Source organism: Pristiophorus japonicus, chromosome 3 (genome assembly GCF_044704955.1).
Source record: "Pristiophorus japonicus isolate sPriJap1 chromosome 3, sPriJap1.hap1, whole genome shotgun sequence".
Lineage (NCBI taxonomy): Eukaryota > Metazoa > Chordata > Chondrichthyes > Pristiophoridae > Pristiophorus > Pristiophorus japonicus.
The window spans coordinates 228,346,835-228,372,057 of NC_091979.1; the positions used below are offsets into that span (position 1 = coordinate 228,346,835).

Genomic DNA, 25,223 nt, shown 5'->3' on the forward strand with positions numbered 1-25,223 from the left:
AATGACCCCCTCGACCGCCCGCTGCCTGGACCGGCTGATGGCACCCTTGGCCGTGCCCAGGAGCAGTCCTACGAGGAGGCCCTCGGACCTACCCGCTCCCCTCCGCACAGGGTGCCCAAAGATCAGGAGAGTGGGACTGAAGTGCAGCCAGAAATTGAGGAGCAGCCCCTTTAAATAATGAAACGGGCTGCAACCTCACACACTCCATACAAACATGGAACACGGACTCTTCCAGACCGCAGAAATTGCAGGCGGCCTGGGAGCCCGTGAACCGACTTAAAAATTTGTTACACGGGACTGCTCCGTGCACCACCCTCCAGGCCAAGTCCCCGATAAATAATGGGAGGACTCCCGCGTAGAGTGCACTCCATCGGGGACCCCCGCCTCCTCCGGACGGCAAGATGGTACGCCATGGCGTGTCCGGACGGCAGGCGAAGATGGCAAGGTTGAGAGTGTGCAGGAGCAGCCCGTACAGGAAACCCCTCCGCGCAGAACTGAAAGGCACGGAGGGGATTTCCCCGAGGCGGCTCAGGTTGTGAGGCGCCGGCTCCCGAGGGAGGTTCCGGGGTTTGGCGCCGATGAGGAATTCCGTCTGGACGGGGGTCAGTTCGGACGGGATCTCCCCACGTGCTTGAGCCTCCTCGATGCACCTAACGGAGTCAGGGCCCAGAGCTGCTTTTAGCGACTCGATGGCATCGGCCGCGCAGCGGACGTCGGCCGAATTTATGCGCCGCGCCAGCATGTCTGGCACCATCCAGCCCGCTCCTCCGCCATCGAGCAGGTCCCTGACCCTGGTCACCTCACCAGCCACAGCCCTCTCGTCCGACTGCCACCTAAAACCTCGGTCGTGGAGGTACGGATTCCCGAGCAGCGGCTCCTGCAGAACAGCCGCCATTCCAGCCGGTGGAGAGCTGCGCTTGGTGGAGACTTTGTTCCAGACCCTGGTGAGTTCCTTGTAAAAGACAGGGAGCCCCCCAAGCTCACAAACAGGAGCTGCGTGTCGTAGTTGAGGCCGTGCTGCTGGCGGAAGAAATACGTCGCCAGCACACGCCACCTGGGAGGGGGCTCGACGTAAAGGTATCTCTGCAGGGTCTGAAGATGGAAAGTCGCGAGCTGGGCGCTGACGCACACCAACGACTGACCGCCCTCCCTAAGCGGGAGACTCAAGACCGCGGCAGAGACCCAGTGCTTCCTGTTGTTCCAGAAGAAGTCCACCAGCTTCTTCTGTATCTTGGCGACAAACGCAGGGGGAGGGGTCAAAGTGACCAGCCGGTACCACAGCATATCGGCCACCAGCTGGTTTATGACTAGCGCTCGACCCCTGTAGGACCGCACTCGGAGCAGTCCTGTCCAGCGTCCTAGGCGAGCGGCAACCTTGGCCTCCAGCTCCTGCCAGCTCACCGGCCAGGCTTCCTCGTCGGGGCTAAGGTAGACTCCCAGATAGAGGAGATGGGTCGTGCTCCAGGCAAAAGGCCTGAGCTCCTCCGGCTGGGAGTCCACCTGCCACTGACACACCAGGAGTCCGGAACATTTCTCCCAGTTGATCCTGGCGGAGGATACGGCCGAGTAAATCTCCTGGCACTCACGCATCCTCCGCAGGTCAGCGGGATCCTCTACCACGAGGAGCACGTCATCGGCGTAAGCCGAGAGGACGACCTCCACGCCCGGCCCTTGCAGAGCCAGTCCCGTCAACCTCGTCCGCAGGAGGCGCAGGAAAGGTTCCACGCAGATGGCATATAACTGGCCGGACATGGGGCATCCCTGGCGCACCCCTCTCCTAAAGCGAAGGGGCGCCATCAAGGACCCGTTAACCTTAATCAGACACTCTGCAGCAGCGTACAAAAGTCGGATCCGGGCGACGAAATGCGTCCTGAACCCGAAGGCGCGCAGAGTTCCGAGCAGATAGTCGTGGTCCACCCTGTCGAACGCCTTCTCTTGGTCGAGGGATAGGAAGGCGACCGACAGACCAGCCTCCTGGGAACAATGGATGAGGTCCCGGACCAGATGGATGTTATCGTGGATTGTCCGGCCCGGGACCGTGTAGAACTGGTCAGGGTGGATCATGTGGTCCAGCACGGCACCAAGGCGAGCAGACATCACCGTGGCAAAGATTTTGTAGTCCGTGCTGAGGAGGGAGACCTTGCGCCAGTTCTTAAGTAGGCGGTGATCGCCCTTCTTAGGCAGCAGGATGATGACTGCCCTGCGCCAAGAGAGGGGCATCTCCCCGGTCGCCAGATTTTCCCCCAGGACCCGCGCGTAGTCACCCCCCAGGACGTCCCAGAACGCCCTGTGGAACTCCACGGTCAGCCCGTCCAGCCCTGGGGCTTTTCCCCTCGAGAGCCGGTCGAGGGCGCCGGTCAGCTCCGCCAGGCTTAGCGGAGCTTCCAGATTTTCGGCGCCCTCCGGGCTGACCTTCAGTAGGTCCTCCCACAAAACTCTACACGCTTCCTCGCTGGACGGCTCCGGAGAGAACAGAGCCCCATAATAGTCTCGGGCCCTGTTGATGACGCCCTCCAGATCCGAGACGAGAGAGCCATTGTCGGCCAGCAGCGTCAAGAGCTGCTTACGGACACCCTGTCTTTTTTCCAGCAAGTAGAAGAAGGGGGAGCCGCGGTCCAGATCCTGCAGGAACCGGATCCGCGACCTCACGAACGCGCCTTGGGACCCGACGAAATGCAGGTCCTTCAGCGCGGCCTTCTTCGCTTCGTACACCGTCCGCAGGGCCGGGTCCTCGACGACTTGACCGAGACGGGATTCCAGGTCGAGCACCTCTTTTTCTAGGCGCCTGACCCTGGCCGCCCGCCTCTTGGTCGACCCCCTCGCGTACTCTTGACAGAAGACGCGGACATGAGCCTTGCCCACGTCCCACCATAGCCTCAAGGAGGGGAAGCCCCCCTGCTTCCTTCTCCAGTCGGCCCAGAAACGACAGAACGAGTCCTGGAACCGCACGTCCTCCAGCAGCTGGTTGTTAAAATGCCAGAACGCGGACCCCGTCCCCGCGCGGAGCGAAGCAAGCTCCGCCCACACCAGGTGGTGGTTCGAGCACGGCGCCGGCCGCATGGAGGCCGCCGGGACGCAGGAAACGTATACCCAAGACACGTAAAGGTGGTCGATTCTGGACCATCCTACTCCAGGCCTCACCCAAGTAAAGGCGCTGGAGTCGGGATGGAGATTTTGCCAGACGTCCATTAAGTCGAAGGACCCGACCAGGTCCCTCAACTTCTCAATCGCCGTCATGCTCTGCGGGGCACAAGAGCGGTCCCTCGCCTCGAGGGTGCAGTTAAAATCCACCCCCCCCCCCCCCGAGGACAATGCAGTCGCCGACGTCGACGGAGCCAAGATGAGTGGACACTTCTTCGATGAAGCGCGTTTGCTGCGGGCCGGGCTGAGGGGCATACACGTTCACGAGATGGAGCGGCACGTCCCCCAAGCGAACCGTGACGTGCAGCAAGCGGCCTGGAACGGGCTCCTCGACCCCCAAGATCTCCGGCTGAAAATGCGGGGCCAGCAAGATGGCCACCTCACAAGCAGTGGCAGTGAGGTGGCTCATGCGGACCTCTCCTTGCCATTCCAGGAGCCACGTGGCTTTATCTCCCGGAACGGTGTGGGTTTCTTGCAGGAAGCACACCACATATTTCCCCTCCCGCAGGAGCGAAAAATTGTTAAATCTACAACGTGCCTCTCTGCCACCATTGATGTTGAGGCTGGCTATGGTTATCTTCTTGACAAAAGCAGAGTGCAACCTCAACTTAACCTATTGTGGGGGGGGGGGGGGTGGGGGGGAGTGGAGTCGTTTGTTGACCACCACTCCCTCAGCAGCCCAGCGAGGAACGTTTTGAGCCGACGCAGCTCAAGGCTTTGCGCATTTGATAAGGGCCCGCCCGTGGCCATGGTTTTAGCGGCGGCGCGGACGGACGCGATGAGCAGCACCGGCTCGGACCATTTTTCCAGGGCAAGATGGGCTCGGTTGCGGCGACCCTGGCTCTGGACCAAAAAGTCCCGGAGTTCCTTTACAGGAATGAGGGGGTACTCAATGGCGGGCACGAGGAGATCCACCGCCTCACTGGCGATGGACTCCAGATCTTCTCCCGCGTCCTCCACCGAGTCCCCGTCCCCCTTCGGGAAGTCGCCGGCAGCAGCCGGTCCATCGACCACACGAGGTACAGCAAACGGCCCGGCCGCTCCATCCGACCCTGGCTCTGCCCCGATCCCACCCCCAGGATCGTCGGCAGAGGAGTCCCCAGTGGGCTCTTTTAATTGTGGTGCTGGGTCAGGAAGCGGCAGCGGAAGGGGTTCCTCCTCCGCCCCAGGCACCGGGGAACATGGAGAGACCTGGCCAAAGAACCGCTCCAGGTCCTCCAAGTCCCCCGGCTCCAAAGTTAGGGGCGAAGGTGGGTATTCTTCCCCCTCCCTGTCACCACCCCCTGGCCCAGCGTGTGGATTTTCATTAAAATCAATTTCAATATTTTGTTTTGTTTCTGCCGTATCGAGCAGATCCCGGGGGATGTTAGTTAATGGCTGGGCGGGCTCGGGTTCGGCCTTTTCGGCCCCGCCCGCCTCAGTCCCCGGGACGCTCGACCCAGCGGCGACGCATTCCTCCGCCGGTCCCACGCCCCCCGCAACAGGCGGATCTTCTTCGCCATCCCCGGGAGGCAGAGGCTGGGCAGCCTCGGCTGTCTGACCCACCCCGGGGACAGATTCCCCCCACCTACAGCGCAGTGTGGAGGACACGGGACACGCGGCGGGCACCGACTCCTCCGTGGAGGGATGTTGTTCCTCCTCCACCTCATTGGAGTGGTGCCTCCTTTTCTGTTTGGGGGGGCGCGGAGGCAGGGAGACCTCCATATCTGCTGAGGCCTCCGGCTCCTCTCCCCCCTTTGACTTTTCTTGCCCGCGTCCGAACCCCTCTGCGGTATTAGTCAAGGGCACGGGCTCAGGGCACCCCGCGCTCGCCGGTGACAGGGGTGGGCTGAGTGCGGTGATGGGGCTGTCCGGCACACTGAGGGGACTCGCCTCAAGGTGTTTCGCCTTCCTTCCGACCGGATGCTCTCCCTCCCCCCCGCCGGAGGCCGTGAAGACAAAGGCCTCCGACGTTGCCCGTGCACCTACGGCTCCCGGTACGCGGACGCTACTCGGGGGAGGGGTGGCGGCGGTGCCAGCCTTGGCTGCCTTTGGTGGTTTGGCGGCCTTGGAGGCGGGGCAGTTCTTACGAACGTGCCCCACCTCCCTACAGGCATGGCACCGCACGCCATCCGATGTCCAGAAGACGCGGTAGGCAGTCCCCTCGTGCACCACGTTAAAGGTGCCCTCCGTGTGCAGGCTGGTCTCCCTGAGGCCGAGCAGTATCGGGTTAATCCCTGACCTTACCTCCCCTAGTTGATGGAAGTGGGGGAGGACGAGCTCAGTGGGAACAAAGGGCGGGACATTCAAAATGATGACCTTCTGCACGGTGGCCTCGAGAGGGTCCACCGACAGGAAGATCCCGCCCACCGTGAGCCCCTTTTCAAGGGCCAGGGACACCGCCCGCTCCGACCCCAGGAAGAACACAGCCTTGCCGGACATCATGGAGGCTGTGACAATGGCCGAGGGGCCGACTACCCCAGCCATTGCCCTCACACACTCCTCGATGCTCATGTTGGGGTGAGTGTAGCTCTTGACCCCATGTTTTTTTGTTATTAGTTTGAATGGTGGCTGGGCAGCAGGAGGTGCCGTGGCTGTGGACACCACGCACACATGACATTGCTGGCCCTGCCACCGGCGTAGATGGGATCGCCATTATGCGGTCCCTTTAAGGGCTATACTCACCGCAAAGTCACAGGCCTGATAGGTCTTAATTGGCATCATTAAATGTTGAGCAGAGGGAGCTCTTAAAGAGGCACACCTCTCCCCTACTTGACAATTGGGGAGGAGCCTTTCTCCCTCTGCTCAGTTGTCTTATTATTGAATAATTGGATTAATTAAGGAGAGAAAAAAGCCTCAGAGAGAGAGAGAGAGAGAGAGAGTGTGAGAGAGGGGTGGGAAAGAGGGAAGCTGTGAGAGCAAGTCTCCCCTCACAGTGTTGGGTGGGTGTTTGCTGGGGTGCACTCCATGGATGGTAAACACTCGACACAGTCTCTGTGGATGGACTTCGGGTAGGATAGACGGCCCTTTTAGAGGAGCAAAACATTAGGTTTGTGCAAGAAGCCTATAGACATTAGACTTTGCCTGTCTGCTGCTAACCAGTTTATCAATTCCTGGTTTGTCTCTTCTGCCTTTATAGATTTCATCTTGGGTCTTGGAACCTGGTAGGCAATTAGGTAGCACAATGCAGCAAGATCTACAACAGCTTTCCACTGGATCTCGTTCTGTTGAGCCATCTTTAGTAGTAATGTTCCAGCATGTAAATAGAGATGTCCTCTTATTTCAGTGAAAGCAGCAGCAAGATCATCCATAGTTCCAGTTACATACGACTTTGCAATGTGCATTGCATGATCAAAACTCATTAGAGCAACGACAGCATCTCGGACATCTCTGGTTGACAATGTCAGAAACATGAGATTAGAGGAAGCCAGGAGCAACTCCTTCTGCATTAATCTCCGTCGGCTTATGATGATGATGGTTCCAACCTTGTATGATAGTGCGACTGCAACTCTGAATCTGAAGTTCAGGTTCAGTTAATGTTATGGACGAACTATCTTTGGGTGTTGTGAGCCTTAACTGGCAACGAGCGTCATCCAAGTAATGTCCACGCCTTATAATTCAAACTTGCTTCATTCAAATTATCTGATAATTCAACAATTTTTTTTTAGTACTAAATTCCCAACTGCTGATTTGTGTTTTTTCATTCAAATTATTGTCTAATTCAAATATTTTTTTTCGTGCAGGAATAGACTAATCCCGGTCTTCACCCGGGATAGCTGGAACTACCCAAGCACAGTACTCCCAACGATGTTAATTAACGAGTCTTCACCCAGGTATCTCCAGCTAACCCAGGCCAGGCAATGGGGGAGGGGTGCTTTAGTGGTATGTGGGGCCTAGTTATTCGCAAGAACTCCACACACTTGCACGCGCATGCGCACATCCCCCCCCACCACGATGTTCTTATTTATCTTCTTTCCTCCCCCCACCGATTAAGCAAAGTCTTTTTTGAGGAGTGCACCAAAATACACCCACCTGTTGATGTTGACAATGGCTCTCCCTCCTTCCACGCAACGGGTGAGTAGTTGAACGGCAGCAGTTCCTTCCCCCTCTTTCAAACTCTGCAGCAGTAACAGGAGTATTGGCAGCTCTCCCTCCTCTCCCCTCTCCAGGCAGCAGGCCTCCTCCTCCTTCCAGACACTCACAGTCTCCCTGTAGATGTACCTAGAAGGCAGCTTTTCTTCCTCCTCCTCTCACAGGGTCCTGGGTTCACTCTCACTGTAGTTGTAGCAGTATTAGCAAAGGTTTAACAAACACACTACACAATAGCAGTTCATCCACCAGGCGCACAACCACCTGCCTCATCATGGATCCCCCCCAAACTCAACTGGCTGGGGTTTTATTATGTCTTGTGAACATCATGTGACTGGCTAAGCCATTCCCAACTCAACAGCTCCACCAACCTGTGAGCATATTCATTGGTACACACGTTACAATGAGGAAGACTGGCTCTGGTCCAGTTAATGAGCACTAGTTTCTCACTATAAATATCTGGACCCATAAACTGTGTGCCGTGATGGTTGATTGAAGGGACCTTGCTTACGCTGAATGTTTGCATGACGTATTGTCCCTTCAGTATGGGATTGGGTCTTCACCATTCTCTCCAAGATATGAAACAGTCAACATCAACCTGTTGAACAAGCCCAATTGGTTCTTTGAAAAGAATCCGCTTGGTTTGGTACCAGTATTGGAGAACTGCCAGAGTCAGCTGATCGATGAGTCTCCAATCACCTGCGAGTTTCTGGATAAGAGCTACCCTGCTAGACGATTCCTGCCCACAGATCCCTACCAGAAGGCCAAGCAAAAGATGCTGCTGGAACTTTTCAATAAGATACCATGGGGAGTGAGTGCATTTATTAGACTGTGTGTGGCGGTCCATTCAGCCATGGGTAGCATCAGAGGGAGGCTAAAGGGGCCAATAGTCAGGTTTTAGAATCATTCAGCACAGGAGGAGGCCATTCAGCCCATTAATCAACAACGCTATTGTTGTATCATGTGCTGACCAGGATGGCAGAGGGTGAACGAGATGGTCTCTGGGTCATTTTTCATCCAAACTTCCTGTGTGTTCTGGTGCCTGACAATGGGTCAGAGCGCATTCCTCGGCCTGAGCCAGTATCCCCACGATTAACCCTTGCTCACCCATGCCTTCTCACAACAGCCGTGGTGGGAACTGAGAGAGGACGGGAGGCGATTCCTCTTTAATATCGACCGGGACACAGATGGGAGGAGAGAAGGACAGCCAATGGTGGCCAGCTGAAAGGACAGGTATCGATACAAAGAGCGGGCCATGTGTTTAGCAACTGGGATGGCATTTGTTAAATGGTGCTGAATGATTGACAGGGAACAGGCGGCAGAAAGACTAATGGGGGAAAAACAAGGCCAAAAGAGCGAGGCGAAACGCAACGTGTGCGGATGAAGCCGGGAGGGAGTGATGGAGAAGGCCATAGTCTCCAATAGCGGACTCTCCACTCCCGCTGGGGAAAGGTGATCAGTCCGTGCTGGGTCAGGGTGTGCTGGGGAAAGATGCTCAGTCCGTGCTGGGTCGGGGTGTGCTGGGGAAAGGTGCTCAGTCCGTGCTGGGTCAGGGTGTGCTGGGGAAAGGTGCTCAGTCCGTGCTGGGTCGGGGTGTGCTGGGGAAAGATGCTCAGTCCGTGCTGGGTCGGGGTGTGCTGGGGAAAGGTGCTCGGTCCGTGCTGGGTCAGGGTGTGCTGGGGAAAGATGCTCAGTCCGTGCCTGGTCAGGGTCTCTTCCCCCCCACTGCCCGCCCTCTGCTACCTCTCACTTGTGGCTGTTCTTCCCCCTTCTGTCCGGCCCATGAGTGTTGGCGGAGTCGTTGACTGTGGGGGACTTTGCCTGGTCCTGTGCTGAGCTGATAGCCACACACCTGCAACCTCCAGCAGGAAACATTTCTCCTGACCCTTCCCTAGCCCAGAAACATGGAGACCAGTTACATCAGAACAGGAGGAGGCCATTCAGCCCTTCGAGCCTGTTCCGTCATTCAATGAGATCACGCCTGATCTGTGTCCTTCTCCATCCACCCGCCTTGTCTCTATATCCCTTAATACCCTCGATTAACAAATATCTATCGACCTCCGAGTTAAAGTTAGTAATTGAGCGAAGAGCGAGTGCATTTTGTGGGGGAGCTCCACACTTGCACTGCCTGTTGGCTGAGATCACAGTGCGATATCCAGCTCGGGCCCCTCCTGTATGTGGGCCTTCAGCTGCCGATTGGTGGATTCTCACACTACATCACCGTGACATAAATCCCGTGATTTTCATGCCCACCACAGCCTCCCTAGTCAGACTCTGCTCTCGCTGGCTCTTCACCTTCGGTCAGCAATGTGTTGTGAAGTGCCTGTATTCCCCCTCGCTTAACCTGCCCAACTGTGAAGGATGGAAGGAAGGAAGGACCGGCATTTATCCAACCCCCTTGTCCTGTCCTCGGGATATCCAAAAGTGCTTCACAGCCTTTTAGTCACTGGCTGCTATGTTCGCCAATGATATGTCCTTACAATACAGTATAAATACACACGAGGCCCATACTTGAGAGAAGGTCACCCTGTGACCAGTTACCTTTATTACCAAGACCTCAAGTCATGAAGGTGGGTGGAGCTTCCCCTTTTATACCTGAAAGTCCAGGTTAGGAGTGTCTCCCACAAGTTAACCCCCTTGTGGTCAATGTTCTCAAGATGCACAACTTAGGTCAGCTTATACATGGGTTACACTGATAGTTGAACACATGACATCACCTCCCCCCGAAAGTCTTATTGGGATCACAGGTTGAGTCTCTCTGGTGGTTTATGCTCCCTTGTAGAGCGCCTGAGTTGGGGCTCCGGTTGTTGGGCGCTGGCCTGAGTGTCTGCTGTTTGCGGTGCCTCAGGCCTGTCCGGACTGTCCACAGTGACTGGGCTCTCCTCCACTTGGTTCGGTGGAGTAAAGTCGTGTTCTTCCTCTGCTTCTTCTATGGGGTTACTGAACCTACTTTTAATTTGATCCATGTGTTTGCGGCAGATTTGTCCATTGGTAAGTTTAACTACTAAAACCCTATTCCCCTCTTTGGCAATCACAGTGCCTGGAAGCCATTTGGGCCCTGCAGCGTAATTAAGGACAAAAATAGGTTCATTGACATCAATACATCGCGTCCTCGCATTCCTGTCATGGTAGTCACATTGTGACTGACGCCTGCTCTCAACAATTTCTTTCATGGTGGGGTGTATAAGGGATAACCTGGTTTTGAGCCTCCTTTTCATTAGCAGCTCTGCGGGTGGAACCCCTGTGAGCGAGTGTGGTCGGGATCTATTGGCCAACAGGAGGCGTGATAAGCAGCTTTGTAGGGAACCCCCTTGGATTCTGAGCATCCCCTGTTTGATTATCTGCACTGCTCGTTCTGCCTGGCCGTTTGAGGCCGGCTTCAACGATGCCATTCTGACATGGTTGATTCCATTGCCTGCCATGAAGTCCTGGAATTCAGTGCTTGTGAAGCACGGGCCATTGTCGCTGACCAAGCCATCTGGTAGACCATGGGCGGTGAACATTGCCCGTAGACTTTCTACCGTGGCAGAGGATGTGCTTGAATTTAAAATGGCACACTCAATCCATTTGGAGTAGTTGTCCACCACAACCAAAAACATTTTTCCCATGAAATGACCTGCGTAGTCCACATGGATGCGTGACCATGGCTTAGTGGGCCAGGACCAGGGGCTAAGGGGGGCTTCCCTGGGTGCGTTGCCCAGCTGAGCACACGTACTGCACCTGCGAACACAAAGTTCCAGGTCTGCATCTATCCCTGGCCACCAAACGTGTGATCTGGCAATTGCCTTCATCATGACAATGCCCGGGTGCTCATTGTGAAGTTCTCTGATAAACACCTCTCTGCCCATCTGGGGCATGACTACTCGGTTTCCCCACAGTAGGCAATCGGCCTGAATCGAGAGTTCATCGTTGAGCCTATGAAACGGTTTAAACCCCTCAGGGCATGCCCCGTATGTGGCTGCCCAGTCCCCATTCAGGACACATTTCTTAACTGAAGACAGTAGCGGGTCTTTATTTGTCCAGACTTTAATCTGACGGGCTGTCACAGATGAGCCTTCGCTTTCGAAAGCTTCAACAGCCATGACCATCTCAGCATCATGCTCTGTTGCCCCCTCAGTGGTGGCTAGTGGGAGCCTGCTGAGTGCATCGGCGCAGTTTTCAGTGCCCGGTCTGTGCTAAATTGTGGAGTCATAGGCGGCTAACGTAAGTGCCCACCTTTGTATGCGGGCCGATGCATTCGCATTTATGGCCTTGTTGTAGGAGTTTGTGATCTGTCTCCAGCTCAAATTTCCTGCCAAATGGGTACTGGTGCATTTTTTTTACTACATATACACATGCTAGCGCTTCCTTTTCTACCATCCCGTAGCCCCTTTCTGCCTGGGACAGACTTCTGGAGGCATAAGCTACCGGCTGTAACTGACCATTGGCATTCACATGCTGCAACACACACCCGACCCCAGAGGACGACGCATCGCACGTTAACACAAGTTTCTTACACGGGTCATATAACGTTAACAGTTTGTTGGAGCATAACAAATTGCGTGCTCTATCAAAAGCCCTTTCCTGGCTGTCCCCCCAGACCCAATCGCGACCTTAGCGTAGGCTCTAACAGCGTGCTCAATTTGGGAAGAAAGTTTCCAAAATAGTTCAGGAGCCCCAGGTACGAATGCAGCTCCGTCGGGTGCTCTCTGGATCACTTCTGTTTTGGATGCAGTAGGTCTGATCCCATCTGCTGCTATCCTCCTCCCCAGGAATTCTACCTCTGGAGCTAAGAAGACGCAGTTGGCCTTTTTCAGTCACAGTACCTCCTCCAGGTTGTGGAGGTGTTCTTCAGTATAGCGACCCGTGATGAGGATGTCGTCTTCAAAAACCACCGTCCTTGGAATCGACTTGAGGAGGCTTTCCATATTTCGCTGAAAGATCGCGGCGGCCGAACGAATCCCGAACGGACATCTGTTATACTCAAACAACCCCTTATGTGTCGTGATAGTAGTCAGCTTCTTCGACTCACTCGCCAGCTCCTGGGTCATGTAAGCTGAGGTCAGGTCCAATTTTGAAAAAAGTTTGCCACCGGACAGCGTCGCAAAGAGGTCCTCCGCTCTCGGTAGCGGGTACTGGTCTTGGAGTGACACCCGATTGATGGTGGCCTTGTAGTCGCCACATATTCTGACCGACCCATCCGCCTTGAGCACCGGCACAATCGGGCTCGCCCAGTCACTGAATTCGACTGGCGAGATAATGCTTTCCCTCAGCAGGCGGTCCAATTCGCATTCTATCTTTTCCCGCATCACGTACGGCACCGCTTTGGCCTTGTGGTGTACTGGTCTGGCGTCCGGGTTTATGTGAATCACTACCTTGGCCCCCATGAAAGTGCCGATGCCGGGTTGAAATAATGAGTCAAATTTGTCCAGGATCTGTGAGCATAATACTCGCTCCACAGAAGAAATTGCATTGACATTGCCCCTTTTCCAGTTCATGACAGCAAGCCAACTCCTCCCCAGTAGTGTGGGACCGTCCCCCGGGACAATCCAGAGTGGCAACCTGTTCTCCGAATCTTTGTGGGTCACGACTACCGTGGTGCTGCCTAGCACCGGAATGATCTCCAAGACCTCAAGTGATGAAGGTGGGTGGAGCTTCCCCTTTTATACCTGAAAGTCCAGGTTAGGAGTGTCTTCCACAAGTTCACCCCCTTGTGGTCAATGTTCTCAAGATGTACAACTTAGGTCAGCTTATACATGGGTTACAATGATAGTTGAATACATGACAGCCAACAAAACACCAATGTGTGAAAAGCAAGATCCCACAAACAGCCATGAGCTGACTAATATTGGTTGGGACATCGGGGAAAAAAAACCCTGCCGTTCTTCAAAATAATGCCATGGATCTTCTACCCGAGAGGCAGACTCGGTTTAACATCTCATCTGAATGACGGCACTGCTGACAAAGCAGCACTCTCTCAGTGGTCAGTTAGCCTGGAATTTGTGCTCAAGTCTCTGGAGTGGGACTTGAACCCACGACCTTCTGACTCGGAGGCAAGAGCGCTACCCACTGAGCCACAGCTGACACCTTGATCTTTGGAGTTGAGTGTAAAAGCTGCTCGTGCAGTCTGCACACAGCCCGCTCCACACACGCATTGAAACTCTGGTTTTGGGTGAGCAGGTAAGTGTGGGCAGTGTGCTGAGCTGCTGGGTGAGTTGTAGGTGTGGGCAGTGTGCTGAGCTGCTGGGTGAGCTGTAGGTGTGGGCAGTGTGCTGAGCTGTGCGGGGCAGTGTGGGCTCTGTGCTGAGCCGCTGGGTGAGCGGGTGAGCTGTAAGTGTGGGTGGTGTGGGCAGTGTGCTGAGCCGCTGGGTGAGCTGTAAGCGTGGGCAGTGTGCTGAGCTGTGCGGGGCAGTGTGGGCTCTGTGCTGGGTGAGCGGGTGAGCTGTAAGTGTGGGTGGTGTGGGCAGTGTGCTGAGCCGCTGGGTGAGCTGTAAGCGTGGGCAGTATGCTGAGCTGTGCGGGGCAGTGTGGGCTCTGTGCTGAGCCGCTGGGTGAGCGGGTGAGCTGTAAGTGTGGGTGGTGTGGGCAGTGTGCTGAGCTGTGATGCTGTGCCTTCAGCACTCAGTGCCCTCATGGTGAGCTGTACCATGCCCCCGCACCGCTTGATAATGTTGGCTCCTCTTCCCTCACCAGCTGCAAGGTTATGTGTATAAGATTTCGAGGGGAAGGATAAACTCGAGGAGGAATTTCAGGCTCAGCTCAACAACTTCGAACAGGTAAAGGGGGAATGGGGGCCACACTGAGATACCAGATTGGGAGCGCATGTGAGCACACAATACACTTTAATGTTCCCCTGACCTAGTGCAACAGGCAGACGGGGTCTCTCTTTAATGCCACTTCTGACAAATCCCTGAGCTCAGACAGAATCTCCCCGACTGAGCCAAGCGGCTACACTGACACAACGATATGCAGAATATAAATATAAATATGAAGACTTGCATTTATAGAGCGCCTTTCATGACCTTAGGATGTTCCAAAGCGCCTTACAGCTTTTTGAAGTGTAGTCACTGTTGTAATGTGGATACAGCGGCAGCCAATTTGTGCACAGCAAGCTCCCACACACAGCAATGTGATAATGACCAGATAATTAGTTTTAGTGATGTTGATTGAGGGATAAATATTGGCTTCAAAACACCGAGGAGAACTCCCCTGCTCTTCTTTGAATAGTGGTCGTGGAATCTTCTACCCGTGAGGCAGACTCAGTTTAATATCTCATCCGAAAGACGGCACCTCCGACAGTGCAGCACTCCCTCCGTACTGCGACTCCCTCAGTATTGCCCCTCCGACAGTGCAGTGCTCCCTCAGTACTGCCCTTCCGACAGTGCAGTGCTCCCTCCGTACTGCCACTCTCTCATTGCTGCCCCTCCGATGGTGCAGCACTCCCTCAGTACTGCCCCTCCGACAGTGCAGCGCTCCCTCAGTACTGCCCCTCCGACAGTGCAGCGCTCCCTCAGTACTGCCCCTCCGACAGTGTAGCGCTCACTCAGTACTGCCCTTCCAACATTTCAGCGCTCCCTCAGTACTGCCCCTCTGACAGTGCGTCGCTCCCTCAGTACTACCCCTCTGACAGTGCAGCGCTCCCTCAGTATTGCCCCTCTGACAGTGCAGCGCTCCCTCAGTACTGCCCTTCCGACAGTGCAGCGCTTCCTCAGTACTGCCCCTCCGACAGTGCAGCGCTCCCTCAGTACTGCCCCTCCGACAGTGCAGCGCTCCCTCAGCACTGCACTGGGAGTGTCAGCCTGGATTTTGTGCTCAAGTTTCTGGAGTGGGTCTTGAACCCACGACCTTCTGACTGAGGCGAGAATGCTGCCCACTGAGTCACGGCTGACATGTAGAGACCTAGTCCTCCCAACCACCCACAGGGAATTTCCCAATCACCAACTCTCTAAAGCAGGTTGCCTCCCAGTGCTGTAAAACAGCTAAAATCTGCGACCTCTCCCTGATAATCAACCCAAGGAGCTGGGTGAGGGAGAATAGGTGCCGGCCCACCTTCAAACAACAACCCTTTTGAACATTTGGGAGGACTTAACCTGTCAGTGAGTTGGGACAGCGGCAATGTGGAGGCCCGAGGGTGAAAGGTTTGCAGTTATTGTCCAGAGCTTGTTACATATCGAAGTGTTAATCCCCATCGGGTGTCAAAGCTCGAGGCTGTAATGCAACCCGATTTCATCATGAAGGAAATGGCATGAGAGAGGGCAATCCAGTGTGGTACAGAGAATGTGGGCAGCAGAAAGAGGAGGGAAGAAGGGCCTTATTCTCAGAATTCAAAGCACGATTACAGAAATAGATCCTCACTGGGAGAAGCAGCAGGCAGCAACCCAGAGCTGGTTCGGGGAGATGTGAGGATGGATGAATATTTGGGAGTCTCTGGGAAACAGGAGCCTTTGCTCAGGGGTGTGACTGGGTGGATAGATTCTATGAAGGGCTGCTTCGGACAGAGTCAGTGGGAGCAGCCGGATTCACACCCTTTATTCATTACATGTTTCCTTTGGAACAAAAGAAATAGGAGCAGAAGTCGGCCATTTGGTCCCTTGAGCTTGCTCCGCCATTCAATAAGATCATGGCTGATCTGATCTTAGCCTCAACTCCATTTCCCTGCCTGCTCCCCATAACCCTCGACTCCCTTATCGCTCAAAAGGTGAGTGGCCAGAGGCCCCGTCCTGGGGATTGGGATGACTGCCTCGTACCCTGCAGCCTTGCACCTTTATCAGGTCGATGGTTGACTTGTGCTGTCTCACCACCTACAGGGTTGGAAATTGAAGGGTTCTTGTGGTGAAGGCTGTGCCTGGTCACACAGACGCAGTGATGGAAACACTCTCTGGTCTTGTCCAATTATCCTTGCGTGTGTAGTCTTGGCGTGTCTCTCTTGCCTCTGGTCCTGACCTCTGGTTTTTTGCAACATTTAGCCGGGCCAAAGACTCGGTTCTTCGGTGGTGACTCAGTGACGATGATCGACTACATGCTGTGGCCCTGGTTCACCCTCCTGGAGCCCTTCTCGTTGAGCAAGTGAGTAAGGAACATTGAAATGGTGTTAATGGGAGAGTGGCTGAGGGCGTTGGTCAAACACTGGCCTTTCACTGCTGCATTGTGGGTCAAATCCAACCCAGACCAAAGGGATAAAAGCTCCCTCTGTCTCCTCGTTGGTGGAGTCCTACATGACATGAATTTGGAAAGTCTCAGCCCAGTTCCAGGTGAGCTTGGACCACAGTGAAAAACGCTCTCATTTCAGAATAACTTGGCAGCCTTGTTCGTAGATAACATTGGTGGGCTGGTGTAACATAGAAACATAGAAAATAGGTGCAGGAGTAGGCCATTCGGCCCTTCGAGCCTGCACCACCATTCAATAAGACCATGGCTGATCATTCACCTCAGTACCCCTTTCCCGCTTTCTCTCCATACCCCTTGATCCCTTTAGCTGTAAGGGCCATATTTAACTTCCTCTTGAATATATCCAATGAACTGGCATCAACAACTCTCTGCGGCAGGGAATTCCACAGGTTAACAACTCTGAGTGAAGAAGTTTCTCCTCATCTCAGTCCTAAATGGCCTATCTCTTATCCTAAGACTGTGTCCCCTGGTTCTGGACTTCCCCAACATCGGGAACGTTCTTCCTGCATCTAACCTGTCCCGTCCCGTCAGAATCTTATACGTTTCTATGAGATCCCCTCTCATCCTTCTAAACTCCAGTGTATAAAGGCCCAGTTGATCCAGTCTCTCCTCATATGTCAGTCCAGCCATCACTGGAATCAGTCTGGTGAACCTTTGCTGCACTTCCTCAATAGCAAGAACGTCCTTCCTCAGATTAGGAGACCAAAACTGAACACAATATTCCAGGTGAGGCCTCACTAAGGCCCCGTACAACTGCAGTAAGACCTCCCTGCTCCTATACTCAAATCGCCTAGCTATGAAGGCCAACATGCCATTTGCCTTCTTCACCGTTTGCTGTACCTGCATGCCAACTTTCAATGACTGATGAACCATGACACCCAGGTCTCGTTGCACCTCCCCTTTTTCTAATCTGCCACCATTCAGATAATATTCTGCCTTCGTGTTTTTGCCACCAAAGTGGATAACCTCACATTTATCCACATTATACTGCATCTGCCTTGCATTTGCCCACTCACCTAACCTGTCCAAATCACCCTGCAGCCTCTTAGCATCCTCCTCACAGCTCACACCGCCAGTTTAGTGTCATCTGCAAACTTGGAGATATTACACTCAATTCCCTCATCCAAATCATTGATGTACATTGTAAAGAGCTGGGGTCCCAGCACTGAGCCCTGCGGCACCCCATTAGTCACTGCCTGCCATTCTGAAAAGGACTCGTTTATCCCGACTCTCTGCTTCCTGTCTGCCAACCAATTCTCTATCCACGCCAGTACATTACCCCCAATATCATATGCTTTTATTTTGCACACCAATCTCTTATGTGGGACCTTGTCAAAGGCCTTTTGAAAGTCCAAATACACCACATCCACTGGTTCTCCCTTGTCCACTCTACTAGTTACATCCTCAAAAAATTCTGGAAGATTTGTCAAGCATGATTTCCCTTTCACAAATTCATGCAGACTTAGACCGATCCTGTCACTGTTTTCCAAATGTGCAGCTATTTCATCTTTAATAATTGATTCCAACATTTTCCCCACTACTGATGTCAGGCTAACTGGTCTATAATTTCCCGTTTTCTCTCTCCCTCCTTTTTTAAAAAGTGGTTTTACATTAGCTACCTTACAGTCCATAGGAACTGATCCAGAATCGATAGACTGTTGGTAAATGATCACCAATGCATCCACTATTTCTAGGGCAACCTCCTTAAGTACTCTGGGATGCAGACAATCAGGCCCCGGGGATTTGTCGGCCTTCAATCCCATCAATTTCTCCCACAAAATTTCCCGCCTAATAAGGATATCCTTCAGTTCCTCTTTCTCACTAGACCCTCGGTCCCCTAGTACATCCGAAAGGTCATTTGTGTCTTCCTTCGTGAAGACAGAACCAAAGTATTTGTTCAATTGGTCTGCCATTTCTTTGTTCCCCATTATTAATTCACCTGAGTTCGACTGCAAGGGACCTACGTTTGTCTTCACTAATCTTTTTCTCCTCACATATCTGCAGAAGCTTTTGCAGTCAGTTTTTATGTTCCCGGCAAGCTTCCTCTCGTACTCTATTTTCCCCCTCCGAATTAAACCCTTTGTCCTCCTCTGCTGAATTCTAAATTTCTCCCAGTCCTCAGGTTTGCTGCTTTTTCTGGCCAATTTATATGCCTCTTACTTGGATCTAACACTATCCTTCATTTCCCTTGTTAGCCACGGTTGAGTCACCTTCCCTGTTTTATTTTTACTCCAGACAGAGATGTACAACTGTTGAAGTTCATCCATGTGATCTTTAAATGTTTGCCATTGCCTATCCACCGTCAACCCTTTAAGTATCATTTGCCAATCTATTCTAGCCAATTCACGCCTCATGCCATCGAAGTTAGCTTTCCTTAAGTTTCGGACCCTAGTTTCTGAATGAACTGTGTCATTCTCCATCTTAATAAAGAATTCTACCACATTATGGTCACTCTTCCCCAAGAGGCCTCGCACAACAAGATTGCTAATTAGTCCCTTCTCATTACACATCACCCAGTCTAGGATGGCCAGCTCTCTCGTTGTTTCCTCGACATATTGGTCAAGAAAACCATCCCTAATACACTCCAGGAAATCTTCCTCCACCGTATTGCTACCAGTTTGAGTAGCCCAATCTATATGTAAATTTATGTCGCCTATGATAACTGCTGTACCTTTATTGCACACATCCCTTATTTCTTGTTTGATGCTGTCCCCAACCTCACTACTACTGTTTGGTGGCCTTTACACAACTCCCACTAGCGTTTTCTGCCCTTTGGTGTTCCGCAGCTCCACCCATACAGATTCCACATCATCCAAGCCAATGTCCTTCCTTACTATTGCATTAATTTCCTCTTTAACCAGCAACGCCACCCCGCCTCCTTTTCCTCTCTGTCTATCCTTCCTAAATGTTGAATACCCCTGGATGTTGAGTTCTCAGCCTTGGTCACCCTGGAGCCATGTCTCCGTGATGCCAATTACATCATATCCATTAACTTCTATCTGCACAGTTAATTCGTTCACTTTATTCCGAATACTTCTCGCATTGAGGCACAGAGCCTTCAGGCTTGTCTTTTTAACACACCTTGCCCCTTTAGAATTTTGCTGTAATGTGGCCCTTTTTGTTTTTTGCTTTGGGTTTCTCTGCCCCCCACTTTTACTATTCTCCTTTCTATCTTTTGCCTCTGTCTCCCTTTTATTTCCCTCTGCCTCCCTGAATAGGTTCCCGTCCCCCTGCCATATTGCCATATTAGTTTAACTCCTCCCCAACAGCACTAGCAAACACTCCCCCTCGGACATTGCTTCCAGAGCTGCCCAGGTGCAGACCGTCCAGTTTGTACTGGTCCCACCTCCCCCAGAACCGGTTCCAATGCCTCAGGAATTTGAATCCCTCCCTTCTGCACCACTCCTCAAGCCACGTATTCATCTGAGCTATCCTGCAATTCCTACTCTGACTTGCACGTGGCACTGGTAGCAATCCTGAGATTACTACTTTTGAGGTCCTACTTTTTAATTTAGCTCATAGCTCCCTAAATTCGTCTCGTAGGACCTCATCCCATTTTTTATCTATATTGTTGGTACCTATGTGCACCACAACAACTGGTTGTTCGCCCTCCCTTTTCAGAATGTCCTGCACCCACTCCGAGACATCCTTGACACTTGCACCAGGGAGGCAACATACCATCCTGGAGTCTTGGTTGCGGCCGCAGAAACGCCTATCTATTTCCCTTACAATTGAATCCCTTATCACTATCGCTCTCCCACTCTTTTTCCTGCCCTCCTGTGCAGCAGAGCCACCCACGGTGCCATGAACTTGGCTGCTGCTGCCCTTCCCTGATGAGTCAATTCCCTCAACAGTACCCAAAGCAGTGTATTTGTTTTGCAGGGGGATGACTGCAGGGGACCCCTGCACTACCTTCCTTGCACTGCTCTTCCTGTTGGTCACCCATTTACTATCTGGCTGTGTACCCTTTACCTGCGGTGAGACCAACTCGCTAAACGTGCTATTCACGTCGTTCTCAGCATCGTGGATGCTCCAGAGTGAATCCACCCGCAGCTCCAGTGCCGCAATGCGGTCCGTCAGGAGCTGGAGGCAGATACACTTCCCACACACGTAGGCATCAGGGAAGTGTATTCGCCTCCAGAAGTGTCCGTGACTTCTCACATAGTACAGGAGGAGCATAGCACATGTCCGAGCTCTCCTGCCATGACTTAACCCTTAGATGAACTTAATTGGGCAACAACAATGCTAAATGTTACTTACTGATAAAGAAAGAAAAAGAAAAATGACTTGCCAATCACCAGCCAATCACTTACCCCCTTGGCTGTGACATCACCTTTCGTTTCTTTCTACTTCTTTTTTGCCTCCCTGCTGCAGCTGCACCAGCTGGGCCTTTATAGGCCTCAGACTCTCCCCGGACTCATGCCTCAGCAACCTCGAACTCCCGCTGCCTCTCGCGGCCTTCATAGGCCTCGGACGCTCCCTGGACTCACGCCTCAGTGACCATCTGGAATGGAGCACATTCTTCTGGGACAGTGTAGAGGGAGCTTTACTCTGTATCTAACTCGTGCTGTATCTGCCCTGGGAGTGTTTGATGGGACAGTGTAGAGGGAGCTTTACTCTGTATCTAACTCATGCTGTACCTGCCCTGGGAGTGTTTGATGGGACAGTGTAGAGGGAGCTTTAGTCTGTATCTAACCCGTGCTGTACCTGGGTTGGGGTGGAGGGGAGGATCAGGGAGGGGTCACCCATGTGGTGGGGTGGGGGGAGGGTCAGGGAGGGGAGGTTCAGGGAGGGGTCACCCTGTGTGATGAGGGGAGGGCCAGGGAGGGGGTCACCCTGTGCGGTTGGGGGGGGGGGGGGGTGGGTGGAAGGGAGGATCATGGAGGGGTCACTCTGTGCGGTTGTGGGGGGTAGGAAGGGGAAGGTCAGGGAGAGGTCACCCCGTGGCGGGGGAGGGGAGGGAGGAGGAGGTCACCCAGCTACACAACAGGAGGAAACTAAGAAGCAGGAACTTGATAAAAACACGCTTGTGAAAGGAGGAAGCCTTACCCTTCAACATCGTGACAGGAATGAGTTGAAAACATTGCTCACATGCCTGTCCTGGGCGGTGACACCGGGAAAGCTCCAGAAACCTGGAAACGCTCGATCCCTGGCCAGTAATTGCCAGGTCCCTCGGGTTGCACATGCTCACAGAGCTCAGTGTTCTGATTGATTTCTCAATGAGACCACAGAGCTAGGAACAGCCCTTTCCCAGACCTCCACACCCTCCTAATCCCAGCAGGACACTCCACTGAGTGAGAACTGACTGTCCGTGATCTTACTGCCCAGTGTGTAACGGGCTTGTACCAATCTCCTGCACTTAACCGGCAGCGAGGTGTGTGCTCCAGGAGGGTATAACCTTCGCAGAGTAACATTGCGGATGTAATTCCACGCTACAGAGGCCCGTTATTTGCGTTTGAGGCTGCTTCACTAACAGAGGAGTGGATAGGACTAGGAGAGTACATGGCTCAGCAAATACCGCACCTTACTGAGTCTCATACCCAGGTCTGGGTTCTGCCTCAGTCTCCATCCTTAACCTGTTCTGGTGGGCATCAGCAGGACAGAGACTCTGGCTATCGGTACCTGGAGCCAGTGACTCTGGCTATCGGTACCTGGGGCCGGTGACCCCGGCTGTCGGTACCCGGGGCCCAACTCTGGCTATCGGTACTTGGGGGCAGTGACCCTGGCTGTCGGTACCCATGGCCCAACCCCGGTTGTCGGTACCCGAGGCCAGTGACCCCGGCTGTCAGGACCCGGGGGCCGGTGGCCCCAGTTGTCGGGACCCGGGGGGGGGGGGGGGGGATGCGGTGACAATGGCTGTTGGGGGCCGGTGACGCCGGCTGTTGGGACCGGGGGGGGGGGGGAGGGGGCGGTGACGCCGGCTGTCAGGACCCGGGAGGGGGGGCGGTGACGCCGGCTGTCAGGACCCGGGAGGGGGGGCGGTGACGCCGGCTGTCAGGACCCGGGAGGGGGGCCGGTGACGCCGGCTGTTGGGACCGGGGGGGGGGGGGGAGGGGGCGGTGACGCCGGCTGTCGGGACCCGGGGTGGGGGGCGGCTGTCAGGACTCTGGGCACAGGGTCAATCCAGTCTACAACACCTAGTGCCCGGATGCTCGGGACTGCTAGCACTAGTGATGTCACTAAAAACTACCCAAACATACTTGGATGTCCTGGACTAAACCACGTTGGAGGTGCGGTACATTCCCGGGTTCACTGGCGGGACCCAGGGGGCGCAGAGTGCAGGACCCAGGGAGTGGGGCCCGGGGGGTGAGGGGGTGGGGGGGAACCCGGGGGGTGGTGGGGGTGGGGGGAGGGACCCAGGGACCCAGGGGCTCAGGACCCAGGACCCAAAGATACACAATTATTTTAACAGAGGGCAAGAGAGACTTCTTCACACATGGTAGCACATTGGTTATGTTACTGGACCAGTAATCCAGAGGCCTGAACTAATGATCCGGAGACACAAGATAAATTCCAGCACAGCAGCTGGGGCATTTCAATTCATTAATTAAATAAATCTAGAATTAAAAAGCTAGTGTAAGTAATGGTGACAGTGAAACTATCGGATTGTCGTAAAAACTCAACCGGTTCACTAATGTCCTTTTGGGAAGTAAACCTGCCATCCTTACCCGGTCTGGGCCTATATGTGACTCCAGTCCCATGCCAACGTGGTTGATTCTGAAATGGTCGGCAAGCCCCTCAGTTGTACCAAACTGCTATGACAGAGTCAGCACTGTGGGAGCACCTTCACCACACGGACTGCAGCGGTTGCAGGAGGCAGCTCACCACCACCTTCTCGAGTGCGATTAGGGACGGGCAATAAATGCCGGCCTTGCCATCATTGCCCACTTCCCGTGAATCAATAAATAAATAAAAACAACAGAGAGTTGTGAGGTGTGGAATTCACGCCCAGGGTTAATGGTTCAGGCAGACATTGAGGATCGGATCGGAGAGGTGGATGAAGGACAAAGGGGGTAAAGGGATTTGGGAACAGGGCGATAAATGTGATTAGCATTGTTTGATCATGTGGCGGGTAAAGGCCGACAAGGATTGGTTGGCTGAATGTTTCCATGTTGTACATTCTATGTATAGACGTCTCTCAGTGCCCAGTTACAGAGCAGACCAGGCCTGAGTGTGAGCCTTGCTATTAGCTGGGGACAGTGCAGGGACAGGTGTATCTAAAACCCAGAGCTGGGATCTGTTCAGGACCAGTGCTGGTTACTGATTCTCTTCTCTCGTTTTTCACTGACTCCCTTTCCCTTTTGGTGCAGGTTCCTGGAGCTCACACCAGGCCTCAGGAGCTGGATGCAAGCGATGCAGCAAGATCCTGCCGTCAAGGCAACGGCCACTGACAGCAAAGCCTACCTAGGCTTCTTCCAGCTATATACCCAGGGTAACCTCGAGGCCTGTGACTACTCTCTCTGAGCACACGGCCCTCACCATATCGCTGGGGCTGCAAGGAGCAGACCAGCCCCATGCCTGTTCCTCCCATCACACCACATTCTCCAATCCAACACCGCGCTGTGCTCTCACCTGCTGTCACAGTGCGCTCACTGACCTCCAATCCAACACCATGCTGTGCTCTCACCTGCTGTCACTGTGCGCTCACTGACCTCCAATCCAACACCGTGCTGTGCTCTCACCCACCATCACAGTGCGCTCACTGACTCCAGCCTCTGATATAAAACCAATCCAACACCGCGCTGTGCTCTCACCCACTGTCACAGTGCGCTCACTGATTCCAGCCTCCAATCCAACACCGTGCTGTACTCTCACCCGCTGTACTCTCACTCTCACTGACTCCAGCCCACTGTCAGTGTGCTCACTGAGCTCCAGCCTCTGATCTAAAACTGACCCAGGATCCGCATTGACTGTCCTCTCACCCCCTGATTTAATCTCATTTCTGATCATAGAATGGTTACAGCGCAGGAGGCCATTCGGCCCGCCGGCTCTCTGCAAGAGCACATCAGCTAGTCCCACTTCCCCGCCCTTTCCCCGTACCCCGGCAAATGATTTTCTTTCAGATACTTATCCAATTCCTCTTTGAAAGCCATGATTGAGTCTGCCTCCATCACCCTCTCAGGCAATGCATTCCAGATCCTAACCACTCGCTGTGTAAATACGTTTTACCTCATGTCGCCTTTGGTTCTTCTGCCAATCACCTTTTCTGTGTCCTCTGGTTCTCGACTTTGAGATAAAGAGGAAAGAAACCCAGGAACGTTGTATAAAGTATGCCCCAGTGAGGATGCTCACAGGTTTGTAGAGCTGTTGAGTTGGGAGTGGCTTAGCCAGTCACGTGATGTTCACAAGACTCAATAAAACCCCAGCCAGTTGGGTTCAGGGGATCCACGCTGGGGCAGGTGGTTGCGAGCCTGGTGGATGAACTGGTAATGTGTAGTGTGATTGTTAAATCTTTGCTAATAAACCAACTAGTTCTTAAGGACAATGTGTTGCTATGAATTCTTAAGCAAAGAACCCATGTAGTAAATACATTACACGTAGGAAACCTGAAATAGAAATAGGAATCCCGGAATCGCATCGCGACCATCGGTGCCTGGTCTGGAACAGCACAGGTTACTGGGCCTTCCCCTGGTCCCACACCTGCCCGTTCCCTCCCCATGTTCATGCACCTGCTCCGTGCTGCCAGCAGTCCCCGCTTTTACATTTTTATTTAATGTATTAGGTTTGCAAAGCAGAGGCCTGTGGCTGCTGTCTGGGGCTCTGTGCTGTCTGGGGCGGGCTCTGTGCTATCTGTGTCTGCGCGCTCTCTGGCTCTGCAGCTATGCCGTCTGTGTCTGCGCTGTCTGGGTCAATCTTGTCTGGCCAGG

General features: G+C 53.6%; 1 protein-coding gene across 1 annotated transcript in view; it reads left to right on the plus strand.

Moving 5' to 3' along the window:
- Positions 1-24,817, plus strand: part of LOC139255360 (glutathione S-transferase omega-1-like) — a 43,506-nt gene extending 18,689 nt beyond the window's left edge. The window contains exons 4-8 of the mRNA XM_070873902.1: positions 7,786-8,066; positions 13,903-13,964; positions 15,205-15,211; positions 16,155-16,254; positions 23,667-24,817. Of these exons, the coding sequence (XP_070730003.1) occupies positions 7,786-8,066; positions 13,903-13,964; positions 15,205-15,211; positions 16,155-16,254; positions 23,667-23,820 (604 nt within the window). The 3' untranslated portion in view covers positions 23,821-24,817. The remainder of the gene's footprint in view (positions 1-7,785; positions 8,067-13,902; positions 13,965-15,204; positions 15,212-16,154; positions 16,255-23,666) is intronic.
- The last annotated feature ends 406 nt before the right edge of the window (positions 24,818-25,223 follow it).